Source organism: Triturus cristatus, chromosome 6 (assembly GCF_964204655.1).
Source record: "Triturus cristatus chromosome 6, aTriCri1.1, whole genome shotgun sequence".
Lineage (NCBI taxonomy): Eukaryota > Metazoa > Chordata > Amphibia > Caudata > Salamandridae > Triturus > Triturus cristatus.
Genome location: NC_140589.1, coordinates 113,407,722 through 113,423,145, shown reverse-complemented (window position 1 = coordinate 113,423,145; position 15,424 = coordinate 113,407,722). Strand labels below are relative to the sequence as shown.

The window sequence follows — 15,424 nt, the reverse complement described above, 5'->3', positions numbered from 1 at the left end:
TCTCATGACTGGCTAGGCTGAGTTAATTACCTTACACAGACTAAAAATATCAATTGGGAAGTGAAGGAGCACAGTGAAGTCTAAGTGAGAAAGGCGTTGACACTGAGGTTAAAAGCACAGAGGGTGGAGACATTAAAACCAAGAGTGAGGGTGGGGGGTGGCATCTGCATCCAAGCAGGGGGGCGACACCTTCTTCCAATATAGCTGTATATTTCATTTATTGTTACCTGCCAGAGCTTTTTTTTTTACTGTTTATCTAAGTGGTGAGATGTTGGCCGGTGATCCCACCGGCACCACGCACATTAGTTGCAGCACGCTCTCAACACACTGAGCTAACCTTGTAGCGCCTTGACCAGCTGAACGCTTCTTAAAATGTAATCTTGAGTGAATTTGCAACTTGTATATATGTTACTCTAACCACTAGTATCTGGAGTAGACGTACGTACTTACTACCATTCTTATGGGGCGTTAGAGTTTATCTGTTTGTATCTTTTATGTTATTCATGTCCTCTGAAGTCCTTATGTAATGCAACGTGTTCTATTGTAAAGCGCTCGGACACCTTCGGGTAAAGTTCGTGCTATATAAAAGCGTATAAATAAACTGTCGCTCTCAGTGGGCTTAAAACGTGCTCCCTCTAAACTTTGAGTTATCAGTTGAAATGTATGTTTTACCTTGTCTTAAAACACCCTAGGGATGTTATCTCTTAAGTGAAAGCGCTACAGCGCCTCGTCAGGCTCATCGAAGCGCCACTTCATAAAATGGTTCATTTTCTAAGTTATAGCCCTGGTCAGCGCACTTTGACGCAAACAAAGCGTCCTGTTGTAAAATGTAGGAAGACCCTGCCCACGTCCAACTCGCATAGGGTGCTCAAACATTATAGGGGTCATTTTAAGACAGATGTATTATTAGTTTTTTTTGCCTGAAATTTCACTGCCTGGTTTCACCTATCGCTTTACTGGTGCCCACCTCTTTCTTAGCGCCTAAACACTGCCTGATTAGAAAAACAGCACTAGGAATATCTGTGGCTTCCTGGAGTCTCAAGGCCCCTCTCTAATTTGGGGGGGTGAAGGGGGTAGGAAGCCAGACAAGGAAGGGGTTGCCACATCCTCTTCCATTGCGCCGTAGCACCGGAAGCTGTTATTAGCAGTGCGTCTGGTTTCGCAGCACTTGGTGGGTTTACTGCCTGGGAATGCACACGGTCATGTTCTCTTGGTACTAATGATTTAATGAGAATCCCACAGGGCATTGTGTTTCCGGTGCTGCTGGTTACCAGACAGATCTCCGCAGGGGTTGCTCTGAGCACCAAGTTAATCATCGCCCAGACCGGACATCTGATGCGGGTCCACGGACCGGGGCTCTGCTCCACACTCGGAACCAGGACCAAGAATGTGATCCGTAGATGAAGCACAGCGCATGGGCAATACACTGTGTGCTCCTGTGGTTGTGTGTGCACACGAGGGTCTTATTAAAGCAGGGAGAGTCTTACTTGGGTTCCGAGTAGTGAGCTAATCGCCATACAGCACTTCAACGCCTCGTCAGGCATAGTAAGCGCTATGTACATGTAATTGCAATTACACGGTGTTTATTTAGGAATAGCCCCCCCCCCCCCCCCCCCCCCCCCAAATCACTAGATTATTTTCACATTATTGTCCAGTTACTGGTTCTGTCCTAAAGATACGGGCTTCGGGCTGTGGCCTTCATTCCTTCTGCTTCGTTGAGTCTGTGCTCCATGGACAGGTCAGACCTCTTGCTGTGTCCAGCAACTGCGGGGAGGAGGGGGGCAGCAGCGACGCAGTGTCATCTTAAGGACCGCGGGGCCCCAAGTAAGACATGGTTTGGGGCGCCATACGGAACTTATTAGAATCTTATCACCCATTTATGCTATTTCAAGCTCCATGATGGCACACAAAACTAAAGTATAGGTTTAACTGGTCACACAAAAAGAGTTGAAATGTGTCTTGCTTCGCCCCTCAAACATTCTTAAAACAACCATAAAAGTACTCTCACAGGGCGACGCGCAGTTCTCCCGCTGAAGTGAGATGTCAGCCCGGCCATCAGTGAGACAGGAAAGAGGCGCAAGAGGCAGTTCCAACAAGTATTACTTGCTGCTTAGTTATCTTATGCAACTAACAACCATTGACAAAGGCAATAGTCGTGACTTGTAGGTATGATGTCACTTGTCTGGGTGCAAGGATAAACAGGCAGCTGGGTTGAGCCATGGGAGGAGTTTCCACGTTTTAAGGCTGCCCCCATTATGGAGTTTGGAAGATGGTGGGCGGGTTCTTGGCGGGGCGGACTTTGCACTCGGGCGGGCATAAGCAGCGTGTTCTTGGGGATGGGCTGACGTGTCTCTCCGGGATTGGCCTCCTCCTCCTTAATCCATATACCCTGAGCAGGCCGAGGCCCTGCTTTCCAGCATGCTCAGCTTTTCCGAGCGGCAGTGGAACCCGGCTGAAGTGAGTACAGACCCCTGGGAAAATCAAGGGCTTAAGGTTTCCTCTCCGAAGGTCTTGGGTGGGGGGATAGCAGGACTCCTCGGATAGAAAGAAGCGAAGGTCACTCCTCCCCTCAGCGAAAAGACTGACGGGAAAGGGTCTGATCTCCCCTCCCTTGGAGCACAAGTGGGGGGGGGGGGGGTTATACAGAATTCTTTATAGTTAACACAGGTTAGGGGTGGGTAAAGTAATGACAGTGAAAGCCCCTGACATCCGCGTCTGTGATCAGGGTGTCGTGGGAAGAAAGACTCCATATGTGTCTCCGAAAGATGTGTATGTGGTGCTGTATGAATATGTAAACCTAGGGAAGTAGGGGAGTGAGCTGGAAGGAATTATTGTTTCGTCAAGTGGGGAGATTTGGTACAATGACATGTTCACCCCACAAGTTAACCGCCGCCCGTGCAGGGATGGGACAGCAGGCCACGGAGGCTGCCACATCCCCGGAGTCTCTCAGTTGAAGAAGCTTGAGTGTGGGGTGTAACGGTTCGTAACTCTAGCCCTCCCCGCCTCCTTACCTGAATGGTTGTATCTTCGCTTCTAAAGACAGAGTGCTTAATGCTTGTTAAATACAGATACGAAGCTTAATGTAAAACAAGCTGTCTCCGTGGAGCCGACGGGGAAATGGAAAGTGAAAGTGCATGAGACTGCTGAGGACTGAAGGGGGACACCACGTGGCTGTACGTGCACGTTCACAGGCGCCAATCGCGTGCCCATCTCCTGTCCCACTTCTGAGGCAAGTCAGCAACAATAGATCTCGCTGGCGACAGCGCTTTCGCGCTGCGTTTGCCAGGCGAGACCTAAAAAGGGCTAACTGGGGAGGCAGACGCTTTGTAGTGGGTGCTGCCAAGGAATAGAACGAGCTCCCGCTGCATCTGAGGTGCATAATCAATAATCTTGAGTTCAGGAAGGCCTTGAAGACATGTCTTTTCTCAGTCTAACTAGTTACTTTCCCTGCCCGTGCTTTTAGGTCGCTATAGCACATTGCGTTTCAGCGCCAGGACACCTTCAGGTAACAGTTTGCGCTTTAGAAATATCAATAACATTAACACCTTTTTATGTAGTCCAAACCTTTACCATGCCTGCCCTTCTTTGCTCCGCTTCACCATTCCAAAGGAGAGGAGAGACTCCACCGAATGGACCTAAAAAGAGCATTATCATTTTATCTTGATCGCACAAGAGACTTCTGGATGCCTGATCAACTGTTTGCTGTGTATGTCGTAGCAAAGAAGGGTAGGGCTGTGCAGAAACGAACCACGTCGCAATTGACAGTGCTCTGCGTAAACATTTGCTACACACTGGCCCAAAAAACAACCGCCCTGTGGGATTGCATGCTCATAACACCAGAGTCAAGGCTGCAACCACTTGCAGGGTCTCGGTTCTTGATATCTGTCAAGCAGCAATGTTAGCATCTTTGCACAGGTTCACCAAACACAACTGTCTGGATAGTCTGGTCCGTAGTGATTGGCATTTTTTCCATTTGGCCCTGTAGCATTTTTTGGTACAAATCTATTCGCAGACCCACCTCTGGGGAGGTATTGCTTGGGTATCTATTGTAAAATAAGGAATCTGCGACTAGAAGTCTCTCAGATAAACAAGTTACTTACCTTCAGTACAGTAATGCCTTATCAGATAGAGACTATCTAGCTTCAGATTCCTTACTGACCCTCCCCCATCCTCCCTGCTCCGCGAACTGATTTCATTATAGGGTTATGAAATGAAATGAAATGAAAAATTATATTTATATAGCGCGTAACTACCCGGAGGCCTCGTCGCGCTTCTGCAGATTACTATGATGAGCTCCAAGGTACATTAACACGCTTTTGCAAACAAATGAGTTTTTAGGACTTTCCTGAATGCCAGCCTATTGTTGATCTGTCTAATACTCAAAGGAAGGGAATTCCATAGTTTGGCAGCAGAGTGTGAGAAGGAGCGACCGCCCCAACGAGCTTTGATAACCTTTGTTGAAGTTACTAAGTTACTAAGTGCTAAGTGTTATAGTTCTGAGGTCCTTAGCACTGCAAACCAGCACATGCCACATTCTTTGTGGCTCCACGCTTCTGGTGTGGAAAGTTACAAAAAGAAACCGATTTCATCGTCTTGGGATGGCACCTATATAGGCACCACACATGCCACATTCGGTGCAGCTGACACAGAGCCAAACGCCACCTACCGTCGCAGAGGTATTGCTCGAAAAACCTCTGGATCCAGTATGATGCCTCGGGATTATTCTACGGTAAGGAATCTGCAGTAAGAAGTCTCCATCAGATAGCATATCTTTTGGCCCTTTAGTTCGATGCTCTAGCCAGTGCCTAGAGAGGAGGGGCTAAAAAGTGGATTGGAATTCAATCAGAGAAGAGCAATAGGAGGGTCTGGAAGCGAGAGCAGTGACTGCAGTGATGTGCTCCAGCAACTCAAAGGGAAGCTCAACCCTACTATCCGTTTGGGAGCCATGAAAGTGAGGTGAATTCAAGAGTAGCCAATTAGGGCCCAGTTCATTTCCTTTTAATTTTTCATGTACACTGTACAGCAGTAAAAATTCTTTCCAAAGTTAGCTGTACTATATTAAGGTGATAGCATTGAATCTGACCCGTGGACATTTACAGATTTATAGCAGGTATAGGCATATATCATGTATAAATCTGTAATAAAATAATAATTCAGTCAGAATGTAAAAACAAATAAAGCACCTGTGCGGCACAAGGAGCAGCTTTTTTCCTTCTATCTCACAATTACATTTTGCCTTGAATCATACCCTGGCACTCAAGGAGAGCATCACTAGATTTTTCAATGCCAAAACAATTTGAGTGGTACTTATTTAATAGGAAATTAACAAATGCATCACATATTAAAGACACTATATACACAACTGAGATTAAATGTATGGGTTGCTTGTAGAATAACCATGCAAGATGATATATTTTAACAACATAACACAACCAAATTGAAACTTCAGTTGTTTGTACTCTTGTTAACTCCTGGCGCTGCTGAATTACAGTAATTGCAGTTAGGGACCTACTCCTAATTCAGTAAGATAAAAATGTTTTATAATGACTGTACATCAATAGTTCAACCTTTGGGTGAGCATTGCTTGTGTTTTTAACGTAACCATTTTTTTCTATATTAAAAACAGGTATTCAAATTGGAAAGAAATGCATCATTTTCAGGGAGCACCAGTGAAAGAACCACTACTAGATGAGACTAGCTCTTGATTATGCTCAAGTGAAGTTAAACATTTTGGCTACCTAAAACGAACCTGAAAAAATGGTGGATTCCCCAAGAATGAGTGAAGCATCATTTGTGCCTGTAATTGTATTGGAAGTGGCTCAAGATTAGGAAGAGGCATTCTAAATCTATTCATGTCACACATACGTGGCTGGGGTGGCTCATAAATATTTGGTGGTGCGTATGGAGGTGGAATGTGCTCTGGATTTCTAAATGGAGGTTCAAAAGTATTTGGTGGCATGAAAGGAGGCGGAAGATTCTCTGGAGGGCTGAAGGGAGTTTCGAAATGCTCTTGCTCGCGAAGATGAGGTGGAAGAAGCTCTGGATTTGCAGAAGGCAAAACTTGCCTTTCCAGAATACTGGGTGGTGCCAATGTCTTCTTCTTCTTTGGAGGAGGTGGAATAATACCCATGCTGGGCTCCTCAGACAACGGTTTCTGCAAAGAGAAAGAAAAGACAATTGCTTACTTTTTTTTATACAGACACTTGATATTCGACCTCTCAAGGTAACAGACTAAGCAATCCCTTTTCATACCACAAATTGCATCTGCAAGGATAATTCTAAAATAAGTAATTTACCTTTGATAATATGCTTTCTGATGGATAACTAATCTTTGCACAGACACGCATCGTGAATCGTTCCCTGGCTTCAACAGGTTCTGGAAGATTTTAGGCAACTATAGTACATGGGCATCAAGCACTGTTGCCGCACCAGCTGCAGATCTGCATGATCTCGTTTCCAGAAATAAACTAGTCCACGAGGGCACCAAATTGTACCGGTGAGATCAATTCTGCTTCTTTTTCCAAACTCTACAGAGGCCAGGATGGAAATAAAGTGGAGAATTGTATAACTGACTTGGCCTCTGGAAGATGGATGGAAGGAGGGATATTAGTCTATAGGAAGGTCAGGTATCTAACAGAAAAAAACCTTATCAAGTAAAACTCACTCACTTTTCTAATGGGTACTCCTTACCACAGGTATTAGCTTTACCTTTCACTACTGCAGACAAGTAAACAAAACGCATTGATGCCTTGGGCAAAAAGGTATTTTCTTCAAGCAGTATACCTTTGAGTTTCTAAAATACTTCTCGTCTGTTAACCTGTTACTGCCTTACTCTTTGGGATATGGTATGAAATGTCCTGTCCGCTCTACTAAGTGGATCTACGCTTTGCCTTCTCACACACTGCTAAGGATGCGGCCACACAAAACTTGAGTGATGGGCTACACTTCATGGATTTGTTAGACTTAGTTATGGGTTATTATTCAAAGAACTGCTTCGATGCATTTTACATGATTTTCTGGTGACATCCAGGCTTCCCTACAGGATGAGTCATTTGATGGCAACCTGCTAGTTGGTGAGCCGATCAATTCTGCTCTGGAAATGTTCAAGCCATGCTGTGCAACGGCGTGTTCTGTGGGTCTCACATCTCCAAAGCCCAGGTTCTGTGAATCTGGCATGCCCAGAGTAGTTATTTCACCAACAGTATCTGAAGGTTTGAGGCTATTCTAGATACTTCACTGTAGGAATCTGGCTCTGTATACACTATACTAAAGTAAGGTATAGTGTGTACAGAGTCCAGGGAGTACCCAGAGGTATAGCAGAGGCTAAAGTAGGTAAATACTAACAGCTCTCTTTGTGGTAGTGTGGGCGAGCAGTTATGCTTATCATGAAGGTGTGTTAAGCATTTATTGTGTTCACTCAATCAAGACTGATGCCCACATCCTCATCAGTGACCACCAGCATGGATACATCAGCCCTCTCACAATAAAATTTCAGACGGTTCACATGGATCACACTGTTAGGGTGCCTGCTAGTTCCCAGTTCTACCAAGTAGGTGACCTCACTTTTTCTCTCTAGGATAGGGTAAGGGCCACTCCATTTGTCCTGGAAGGCCCTTGATGCCACAGGCTCCAAAACCCACACCTGTTGATCTGGTTGGAACTCCACCAGTGCAGCTTTTTGGTCATACCACAGCTTCTGGAACTGGTCACTGGGCTCAAGATTTATGAATGCCTCTTACATGTACTCTGCCATCCTTGAAAGGAAGCCTAGCACATAGTCCACCCCATCTTGCTTAGATTCATGGAGAGACCTCTCCCAACCTTCTTTTACAAGTGCAAGTGGTCCCCACACAGGATAGCCAAACAGAGGTTCAAAGGGGGAAATCTCTACTCCCTTCTGAGGACATCCCATCTCCTTTTGAGTTTTTCAGGGAGCCCCATGATCATACCTTTCAATGTCTTGTTGAATCTCCAAATAAGTCCATTGGTTTGTGGGTGGTAAGAGGTAGTGAATTTGTAGTTTACTCCACACTCAATTCACATGTGCTTCAGGTATGCAGACATGAAGTTGGTGCCTCGGTCTGACACTACTACCTCCTTAGGAAATCCTACCCTGGTGATCTATCTGGAAAGTGAGCGGAAGTGACGTTCTGAGGAGGAGCGAGCAGAGCCGTGCAGAGCAGAGCTGAGCCATTAGCGGAGCCGCGAGCCGCGTCCTCTGGTAGTGTCTATCAGCAGAACCCGGCAGAACCCGAGCAGAGCCGGCAGCCGAAAGCGGAGCCGCTAATTGCGAGCGAGCGTTCTTTGGTAGTGCCCGTTAGCAGGCCGGGGGGAAAGGTTTCTGCTGTTGTTGTGGAGGAGGAGCTACCAGAATCTAAAACAGCGCTCACCAGCCACCCACTTACAGGGCCACTCCGCACTTCATCAGCGCTGCAGCAGGCGAGTCGTTCTGCTGACTGGAGACTGCAGACCTCAGCCCAGAGGTTTAGAGGAGAGAGGAGGCTGCTGCAAGTTCTGTCACCCAAGCTGGGGCATCACCAGGACTGTAAGGTTAGGAGTGGACCAAAAACACCAAAACAGGGGGCCGTTTGTTAAGTCGGTGAGTCCGGGGGTTGACGCCAGTTACTCCCATTATTGTTGCCAGCCCGCCAGCTTCTTGCTCCTCCCCCCTCTATCACTCCCCCCTGCTTCTTGTGGGGGTGCGGGTGCAGGTGAGGGGGTGAAGAGGGTGAGTCGGCTCATTGAAGCCTGTGCAGGGCGGGCGAATGAGAGGAGGAACATCAGGGGAACAAAGAAGAAAAGGGGCTGCGAGGTCTCATAGGGAGGTGAACTTAGAATTGCGCCACTTGTCAGGGGGGGCAAAGGGCCCCTCCTTGGTGGGTTTAGAGGCTCTCAAGTTTGGACTTGGATCTTGGATCTGTGACTGCCCTCTTGGTGCTAAGTGTTGTGTGCTTAACCCCTGATTGTGGGGGTGGCCCGGAAGGTCCAGAGGGTTTTTCAGAAGAGAGTGGTGTTCAGAGGGAGAGAGGTGACGAGTGATGAAAGGAGAAGTAAAAGATTGAAATTGAGGAAAAGTGGTGAAAAAGTGGTGAGGAGGAAAGAAAAAAGAAACAGGCTGGTCTGGAAAATTGGAAAACTGAAAACGGAAAACGAAAGCAGCTTAGCCCACCAGACCTTATCTGACAACATTAGTTAAAACTTTAAATAAAAAAAAAAAAAAAAAAAGAAGAGGAGAATGCGATCAGGTAAAGTCAGGCAAACTCCAACACAGAAGACTAAGAATGAAGGAAAAAAAAGTAAACAAAAAAAGCTCATAAATAAAAACGAAACTGAAGCACGAGACAAAGGTGAATAGTCCACTAATATCCCCTATAATAACAATGTTCAGGAAAAAAAGAGGACGAAAACAAAAGACAGTTAGTCTTGGATGCAAGATTCTCCCTTCTTAAAGACCCCGGATCAGTTATTTACTCAACATCAGCAGAGATGCAAGGTCTTAAAACACCATTAGCGCCTCAAAAAACTACCATAGCTTCAATTAAAATACCTAACTTACCAAAAGAAGTAACGCAAGATAAAATAAACACAACCCAGTCATGGAGCACGCAAATAACGAATGAGGAAGCGGATAAGCTAAACTTAAAAACAGAAGACCCAGAAGAGGAATCTATGGAAATTATGACGGTAAATAAAAAAAAAAAAGGAGAAAAAGCTCCTAAGCAACGATCTATCCTCAAGTGCAATCATAAAAATTTTAGACAACATAAGAGAAAACAAGGAAGAGAGAACGACATACAATAATACATTATTTGGCATGCCAGACACACAACAGTTCTTCCAAAAAGAGTTTGAATTCGGGAAAAAACTTGATTATTCAACCACGGACCTTACACTTCACCAAGTTAGCTTAATGTCCTCCACTCCTAAGTCTGAAAAAACAAATACTGAGACGACAACAAGATAAAAAATATGGGCTCAAATCCACCATAAGGACCAAGACTATGAGCAAGAAGACCTTAAAGAGCAGATTGAAATAAGCCAGAACGCCAATAGATCAGCATCAATCAAAAACTTGTCACAAATGTCTGTTAATGAGTTAATTATTTCGCAAGAGGAAATTACAAATGATAATATTCAAAATCACTTGGACCGTCAAGGCCAAAAACCCACTCAAAAAATATCAACAATAACTTTATTGGGCTGACAAATGATATAGGCTACTTAAAAGCCAAGCTCAAGTGTTTAAACAGGAAAAAAAACACAGCCTTTACAAGGAGAGACAATGAGTGATCAAAGTAATCTCCTTGAACTTTTTATAACACTATTACAAACATTACAGACAACTACGAAGGCACTTAGTATGCAAACAGATAAAATGGACATTCAAATTAATTTAATGAACATAATTGCACAACAAATCGCAGGAATAAATATAAAACTGGACAATATGAACATCTTTATATTAAGAGCTCAATCCAAATACTCAGCTCAGTGTGCTTGTAGCCCAATAATTGACAAACGGAGTCTGTTACCATCACTTCTAGAACAGATAATATTATTTAATAAATCAAACCTGTAAGTGGGAGATAACAAAGCTGAAATCCAAGAAAAACAAATAGTTAATACTATGCAACTTTGTAAGCCTCCACCTAAAGAGGAATTTGACCAAATAGAAATTGACCAAAAGCTGGAAGAAATGCAAGATCAAATAAGAAGGATAAAAAAACAATAGATAGTCAAGACGAGAATGGAATGTACTGAAACATAGAATCCAGAGAAAAAAAACAGAGCTCCAAAGCTATCACGGAAACAAAAAAAGCGAGATAGTAAAGCAAGGAATAAAACGGCATTAATAGCAAATCAACAGACAACCAAGGTTTACTCAATCTTCTGCTCAACCGGAACAAATAAGGCCGTAACAGGCAAAGTTAATCCAGCATCAAGTTCAGAAGAAGATTCGATCAGTCTTAGAAGTTTCGGAAAGGCTGATAAAGTCAAATCCGCAGAGGTCGATCATTTATCAGGAAAAGGAATAGTCACAAAACAGGAACTACATACTGAACCTGGGGGATGCCAGGAGAACATGAATAAGGAAAAAAAAATACATGGTTCAGGGAAAAAACCTATTTCCATTGAAAATAAAATAGGAAATAAACAATCGACTCAGACAATGGAAACAGGTTGGATGCAGCCACAGAAAAAAGGTAGGCAAGAAACTGATCCCAAAATTGGAGCCAGGAAGACCGAGGAACAAGTAAAAAAGAAAAAAGAGAGAAACCAACCAGCTCAAAAGATGCCTACCCATAAAATTGCTGATAATAAGGCTGCAAAAAGACAAAGAAGCCCAGGAAATTAACATGTTTTAAAAAGATCCCAGGAGATAGAATGGTGCGATTCAAAAAGGGAACATGAAGAAATAGAGAAATCAAATTATGAAGATCTTAGGTATAGCATCCTCCCAGGAAAGAAAACAGATTCCTCTGCGGCCTATGATCTCGACGAAGAAGACGTTAACACAATTGAAAAAAGTCAACCAAAAACACAAATGGTTAATAGCAGAGAGAATGACCAAGGAAATTATGGGATGGAGTCAGCAACTAATGTTAATAAAGAGATCAATCAGGAGAACATAACTTTATTGGAAATTCCAACTCAAAACAACAGAACGGGAAATCCGAACCAATATGTAAACCTAAGAATTCAAATATATGACGAAAAAAACCAAATTACAGCCGTCGAAGAGAACGAGGAACCTAAATTACAAATAGAGCAACGGTCTCAATCCCTGAGACAGCAAATACTTATGACACCGGAATTTGACTTTAAAGGGCCACAAGATACACTAAATAGAGGGAACATATTGAAATTGACGGCAAATATTCCAGCCCTAAAACATCTGCACTCGTCGGATCTACTGGCTGTAGAATTTATAATAAAGGGAAACAATAAAGATATAGAGCAAACTTTAACAACATGGCAGTCAAAAGAAGATATCCAGCTAATCATGAAAAGTATTCTGCAATTTGAAGCTTGGGGAATTAAACTGTCAAGGCCAATAGCACCGCGTTACCCAGGCCCTTTGATCTTAAATTCTGCCTATAACAAGAAGAACGGTTTAAACCAAAAAGAAATTAACGAGCATAAACAGACAATCCTCAAAGGAGCAATAGGTAGCAACCTGCCAGCTTTGTTAAAGAGAGAAAAACTGAATGGACAAATAACCAAAATGAATCCATGCCAGGACAAATGGGGTTGGCTTCCAGGAGCGCTAAGTTTAGAAAAAGGACGCTGACCACAGGAAGTTACAACAGATAAGCAAGACCCAATAAATATTCAGCTGCTTTCATGGAATATTGCGGGGGCAAAAAAAATGGTTAGGAAACGGCTGTCAACCCAACAATTGGGAAAAGTGCGACATAATAGCACTGCAGGAGATATGGGCACAGGAAGACTTTCCCCTGCCAAAATACACACATTATACAATTCCAGCAATAAAAAATAAACATTATGGGCGACCTAAAGGAGGTCTCGCAGTATATATATCCGTAGCATTAAAAATAGAATCAGAGCATTTAACATCAACAGATCCAAATGTTCAACTGATAAAACTTACTGCAGGGACAATCGGTAGAACAAAAACTGTTCTGCTGATTAATACATATGTGCACCCATCAGTACGGCGTAAAAAAGCTCATAATGCCCTGTTGATTAATATAATTACAGATATAAGGAGTACACACCCCACATGGGATAGGATATTGACAGGGGACTTTAACTCTAATTTAATATACACCCCGGATGAAGACAAGTTATCAGCCGACCATACATACTGGAATGTCCCGCAGCAATATCAGTCAAAGAGTACAACATCGGACCCTGAAGGTCACGCTTAGTTAATGCTTTGGAATATCTTGGTCTGAGAATAATAAATGGAAGAACATCAGACGATTTCCCCCCAAAACATACTTTTCATGGAGGAAAGACTAGATCAAGACTGGATTATACAGCTATCTCAGTTATCTTGATACCATTTCTCACACACTTTTCCATAGAGTACACTACTAGGAGTGATCACTCCTATCAGCATATAAACTTTAAGTTAAAAATTGGCAAATACCAAGTGAAAACGGAAATAAAAGGAAGCATCTATAAAACCGACCTAAAACGCTTAAAATGGTCAAATGAAACGATAGATACATTACAGTGCAACTTAAAGTTGAGGATAATGGCTGGCGAACTGGAGGCCCCAAATAAAATTCAAGCCTGGGAAAGATTCACTTTGGAGCTTTCAAAATTGATGACAGTGAGACACCAACAAAAGTAAAAACAAAGAATCAGCTATGAAATAATTCAGACACCATCAAAAGGGCTAAGAGATTTGAAAAGCGAACTCAAAAAGGCCATTAGGAGACTAAAAAGAACTAGTCATGACCAAATAGCCTGGGACAAGGTACGGCAATTGAGAAAAACCTATAAAAAGCAGCAATGGGAAGAAAAAATAACAAGCAAGGATAAATTCTGGGCTGAATTACTTAGTAGCGCTAAGAAAACAAACTCAAACACATTCTGGCGAATTATAAATAAACTACAAAGACCGGTAAACGAGCTATCATCAAACATACAGGAATTTGAGTGGGACAAATTTTTAACCACAAAGTTTACAGAAAAAGTGGGGGCGCTAGGTGGCGCGCACGCAAAATGGCCGCACCAGCGTGAGGCTCTGGCAGCCGGATGTCACAATCCTAACAATTATCCTGCTTTATTGGCCTCTTTACTGCCTGGAAAGGGCAGGCCATGTTGTGTGAACCCTGGTGGCTGACCTGCTGAGCTCCGGAGTCGTGTCGCTCAGACCTGCGAGCTGCTGTGGCCTCCTGAAGTCCCGACCGGGAGGGCCTGAAGAGCAGAGTGGTTGCGCAGAGTGGCGGTGGCCACTGTGACAGCCCGCGGCTGCCCACGTGGTTGCAGGGCCTGGAGGATCAGCTGGGCGGTGGTGAGGACGTGGAAAACACTCCGTCTGCCTGCGGCAATCAGCGCGCTGGCCCGAGGGGTGCTGGCAGGCCCTGCGTGGTGCAGCATCGGCGGGGGTGACTTCGGCCCGCGCTGCACGAAGAAGTCACTGGCGACGGCCCCGAGGCGCGCAGGATCTTGCGGCGCGGCTGCCAATTAGCTCGGCAGGGGAGTGCGCGACCCGGGGGCAGGCGAAGCAGAGGAAGCCGAGGCATAAGAGGTGAGCCCGCGGCGTTTTCCACCCCGCTGGGTGGAGTCTGCGGATCGGCACGGACGGACCACTGATTGAGGCGGAAGTGAGCATCGGAGTGGAGCGCTTTGCCCGCCCCAGTGACCAGAGGCGGCGCGCTGTCTGCATTGCCCGGTCCAGAGTGGGAAAATTGCCGCATTGATCCTCGCGCCTAAGGGTGAAGCAGACTGTGCATTGTTCTTTAACAAAATACCGGACACATCACTGACTGACTCCCGCTGCTGTCCTGCAAGGCAAGGGCACTTGTTTGCATATCACTTCCAGCCCGCGGCTAGCTCACTACAGATGCACGATCGCGAAGGCAGTTGGCGAATAAGCATCCACCTCCAGTTAACTGCGCGAGTGAGGTGCAGCACTTACGTTTTGAACTGCAGCCTGGAACTGCGCCTTGGATTTCCTTGCTGCCACGGCGTAGGGATTTGGAGGGAACGTGTAACGAGTGGCTAGGGAGGTAGGAGCCTCGGGGGTACTGCATTCCTCCCCACAACGCCTTGGCTGGTGTCAGTTGAGCTACGGCTGGGGGTGGCGGGCTGCGACTGGGCATGGATCATTTCTGGCAATGAGACGGCCCTTCTGGAGAGTGTGGGCAGCGGCTGCGACACCTTTGCCCCCAAAGGACTGGGAATACATCTAGTGTTGCACAGAGTGAGGTGCAAGAACTGGCTGCCGTGAGGGTGAGATTGTTGCTGGAGGTTGGGGTGACCTCGTTAGTGTGATTGTGCGCCCGCCCCGGCACTGGGCGGGACGAGAGGGAGAACACCGGCGGGGACATTGATATATTCCTCAGCAGGAAGATTGGGGGGAGATAAACAACTTAGAGGTGCCCTCCGGAATTCCAGTTATCGGCAGTCATGGGCAAGTCCGACGGCAGGCAGCCTAAACTGAACTTTGAGTCCATGAAAAAGGTCCCCGCAGCATGCCAGCCGAACGGACTGGAGAAAGTGGAGCGGAAGCGTCGGGGGGGGGGGGTCAATGGTGCCAGATACTGATGTGCAAAGTATCCTGCAGGAAATCAGACTGGGCTTCGCCACGATTGTGGATAAGATTGACAGAATGGCGACACGAATGGACGCAATTGCCCATAAGCTGGAGGAGCATGATGACAGGCTGAAGGAAGCAGAGAGACGTGTCTCGGACACCGAAGATGTGACCTCTAGACATACGACG

The 15,424-nt window shown here is 45.2% G+C and overlaps 1 protein-coding gene across 1 annotated transcript in view; it reads right to left on the bottom strand.

The window, feature by feature from the left end:
* Positions 1 to 5,295: 5,295 nt before the first annotated feature.
* The window catches only part of LOC146816480 (exportin-5-like), a 1,728,456-nt gene continuing 1,718,327 nt past the window's right edge, over positions 5,296 to 15,424 (bottom strand). The window contains exon 32 of the mRNA XM_085610324.1: positions 5,296 to 6,154. Within this exon, the coding sequence (XP_085466450.1) occupies positions 5,735 to 6,154 (420 nt within the window). The 3' untranslated portion in view covers positions 5,296 to 5,734. The remainder of the gene's footprint in view (positions 6,155 to 15,424) is intronic.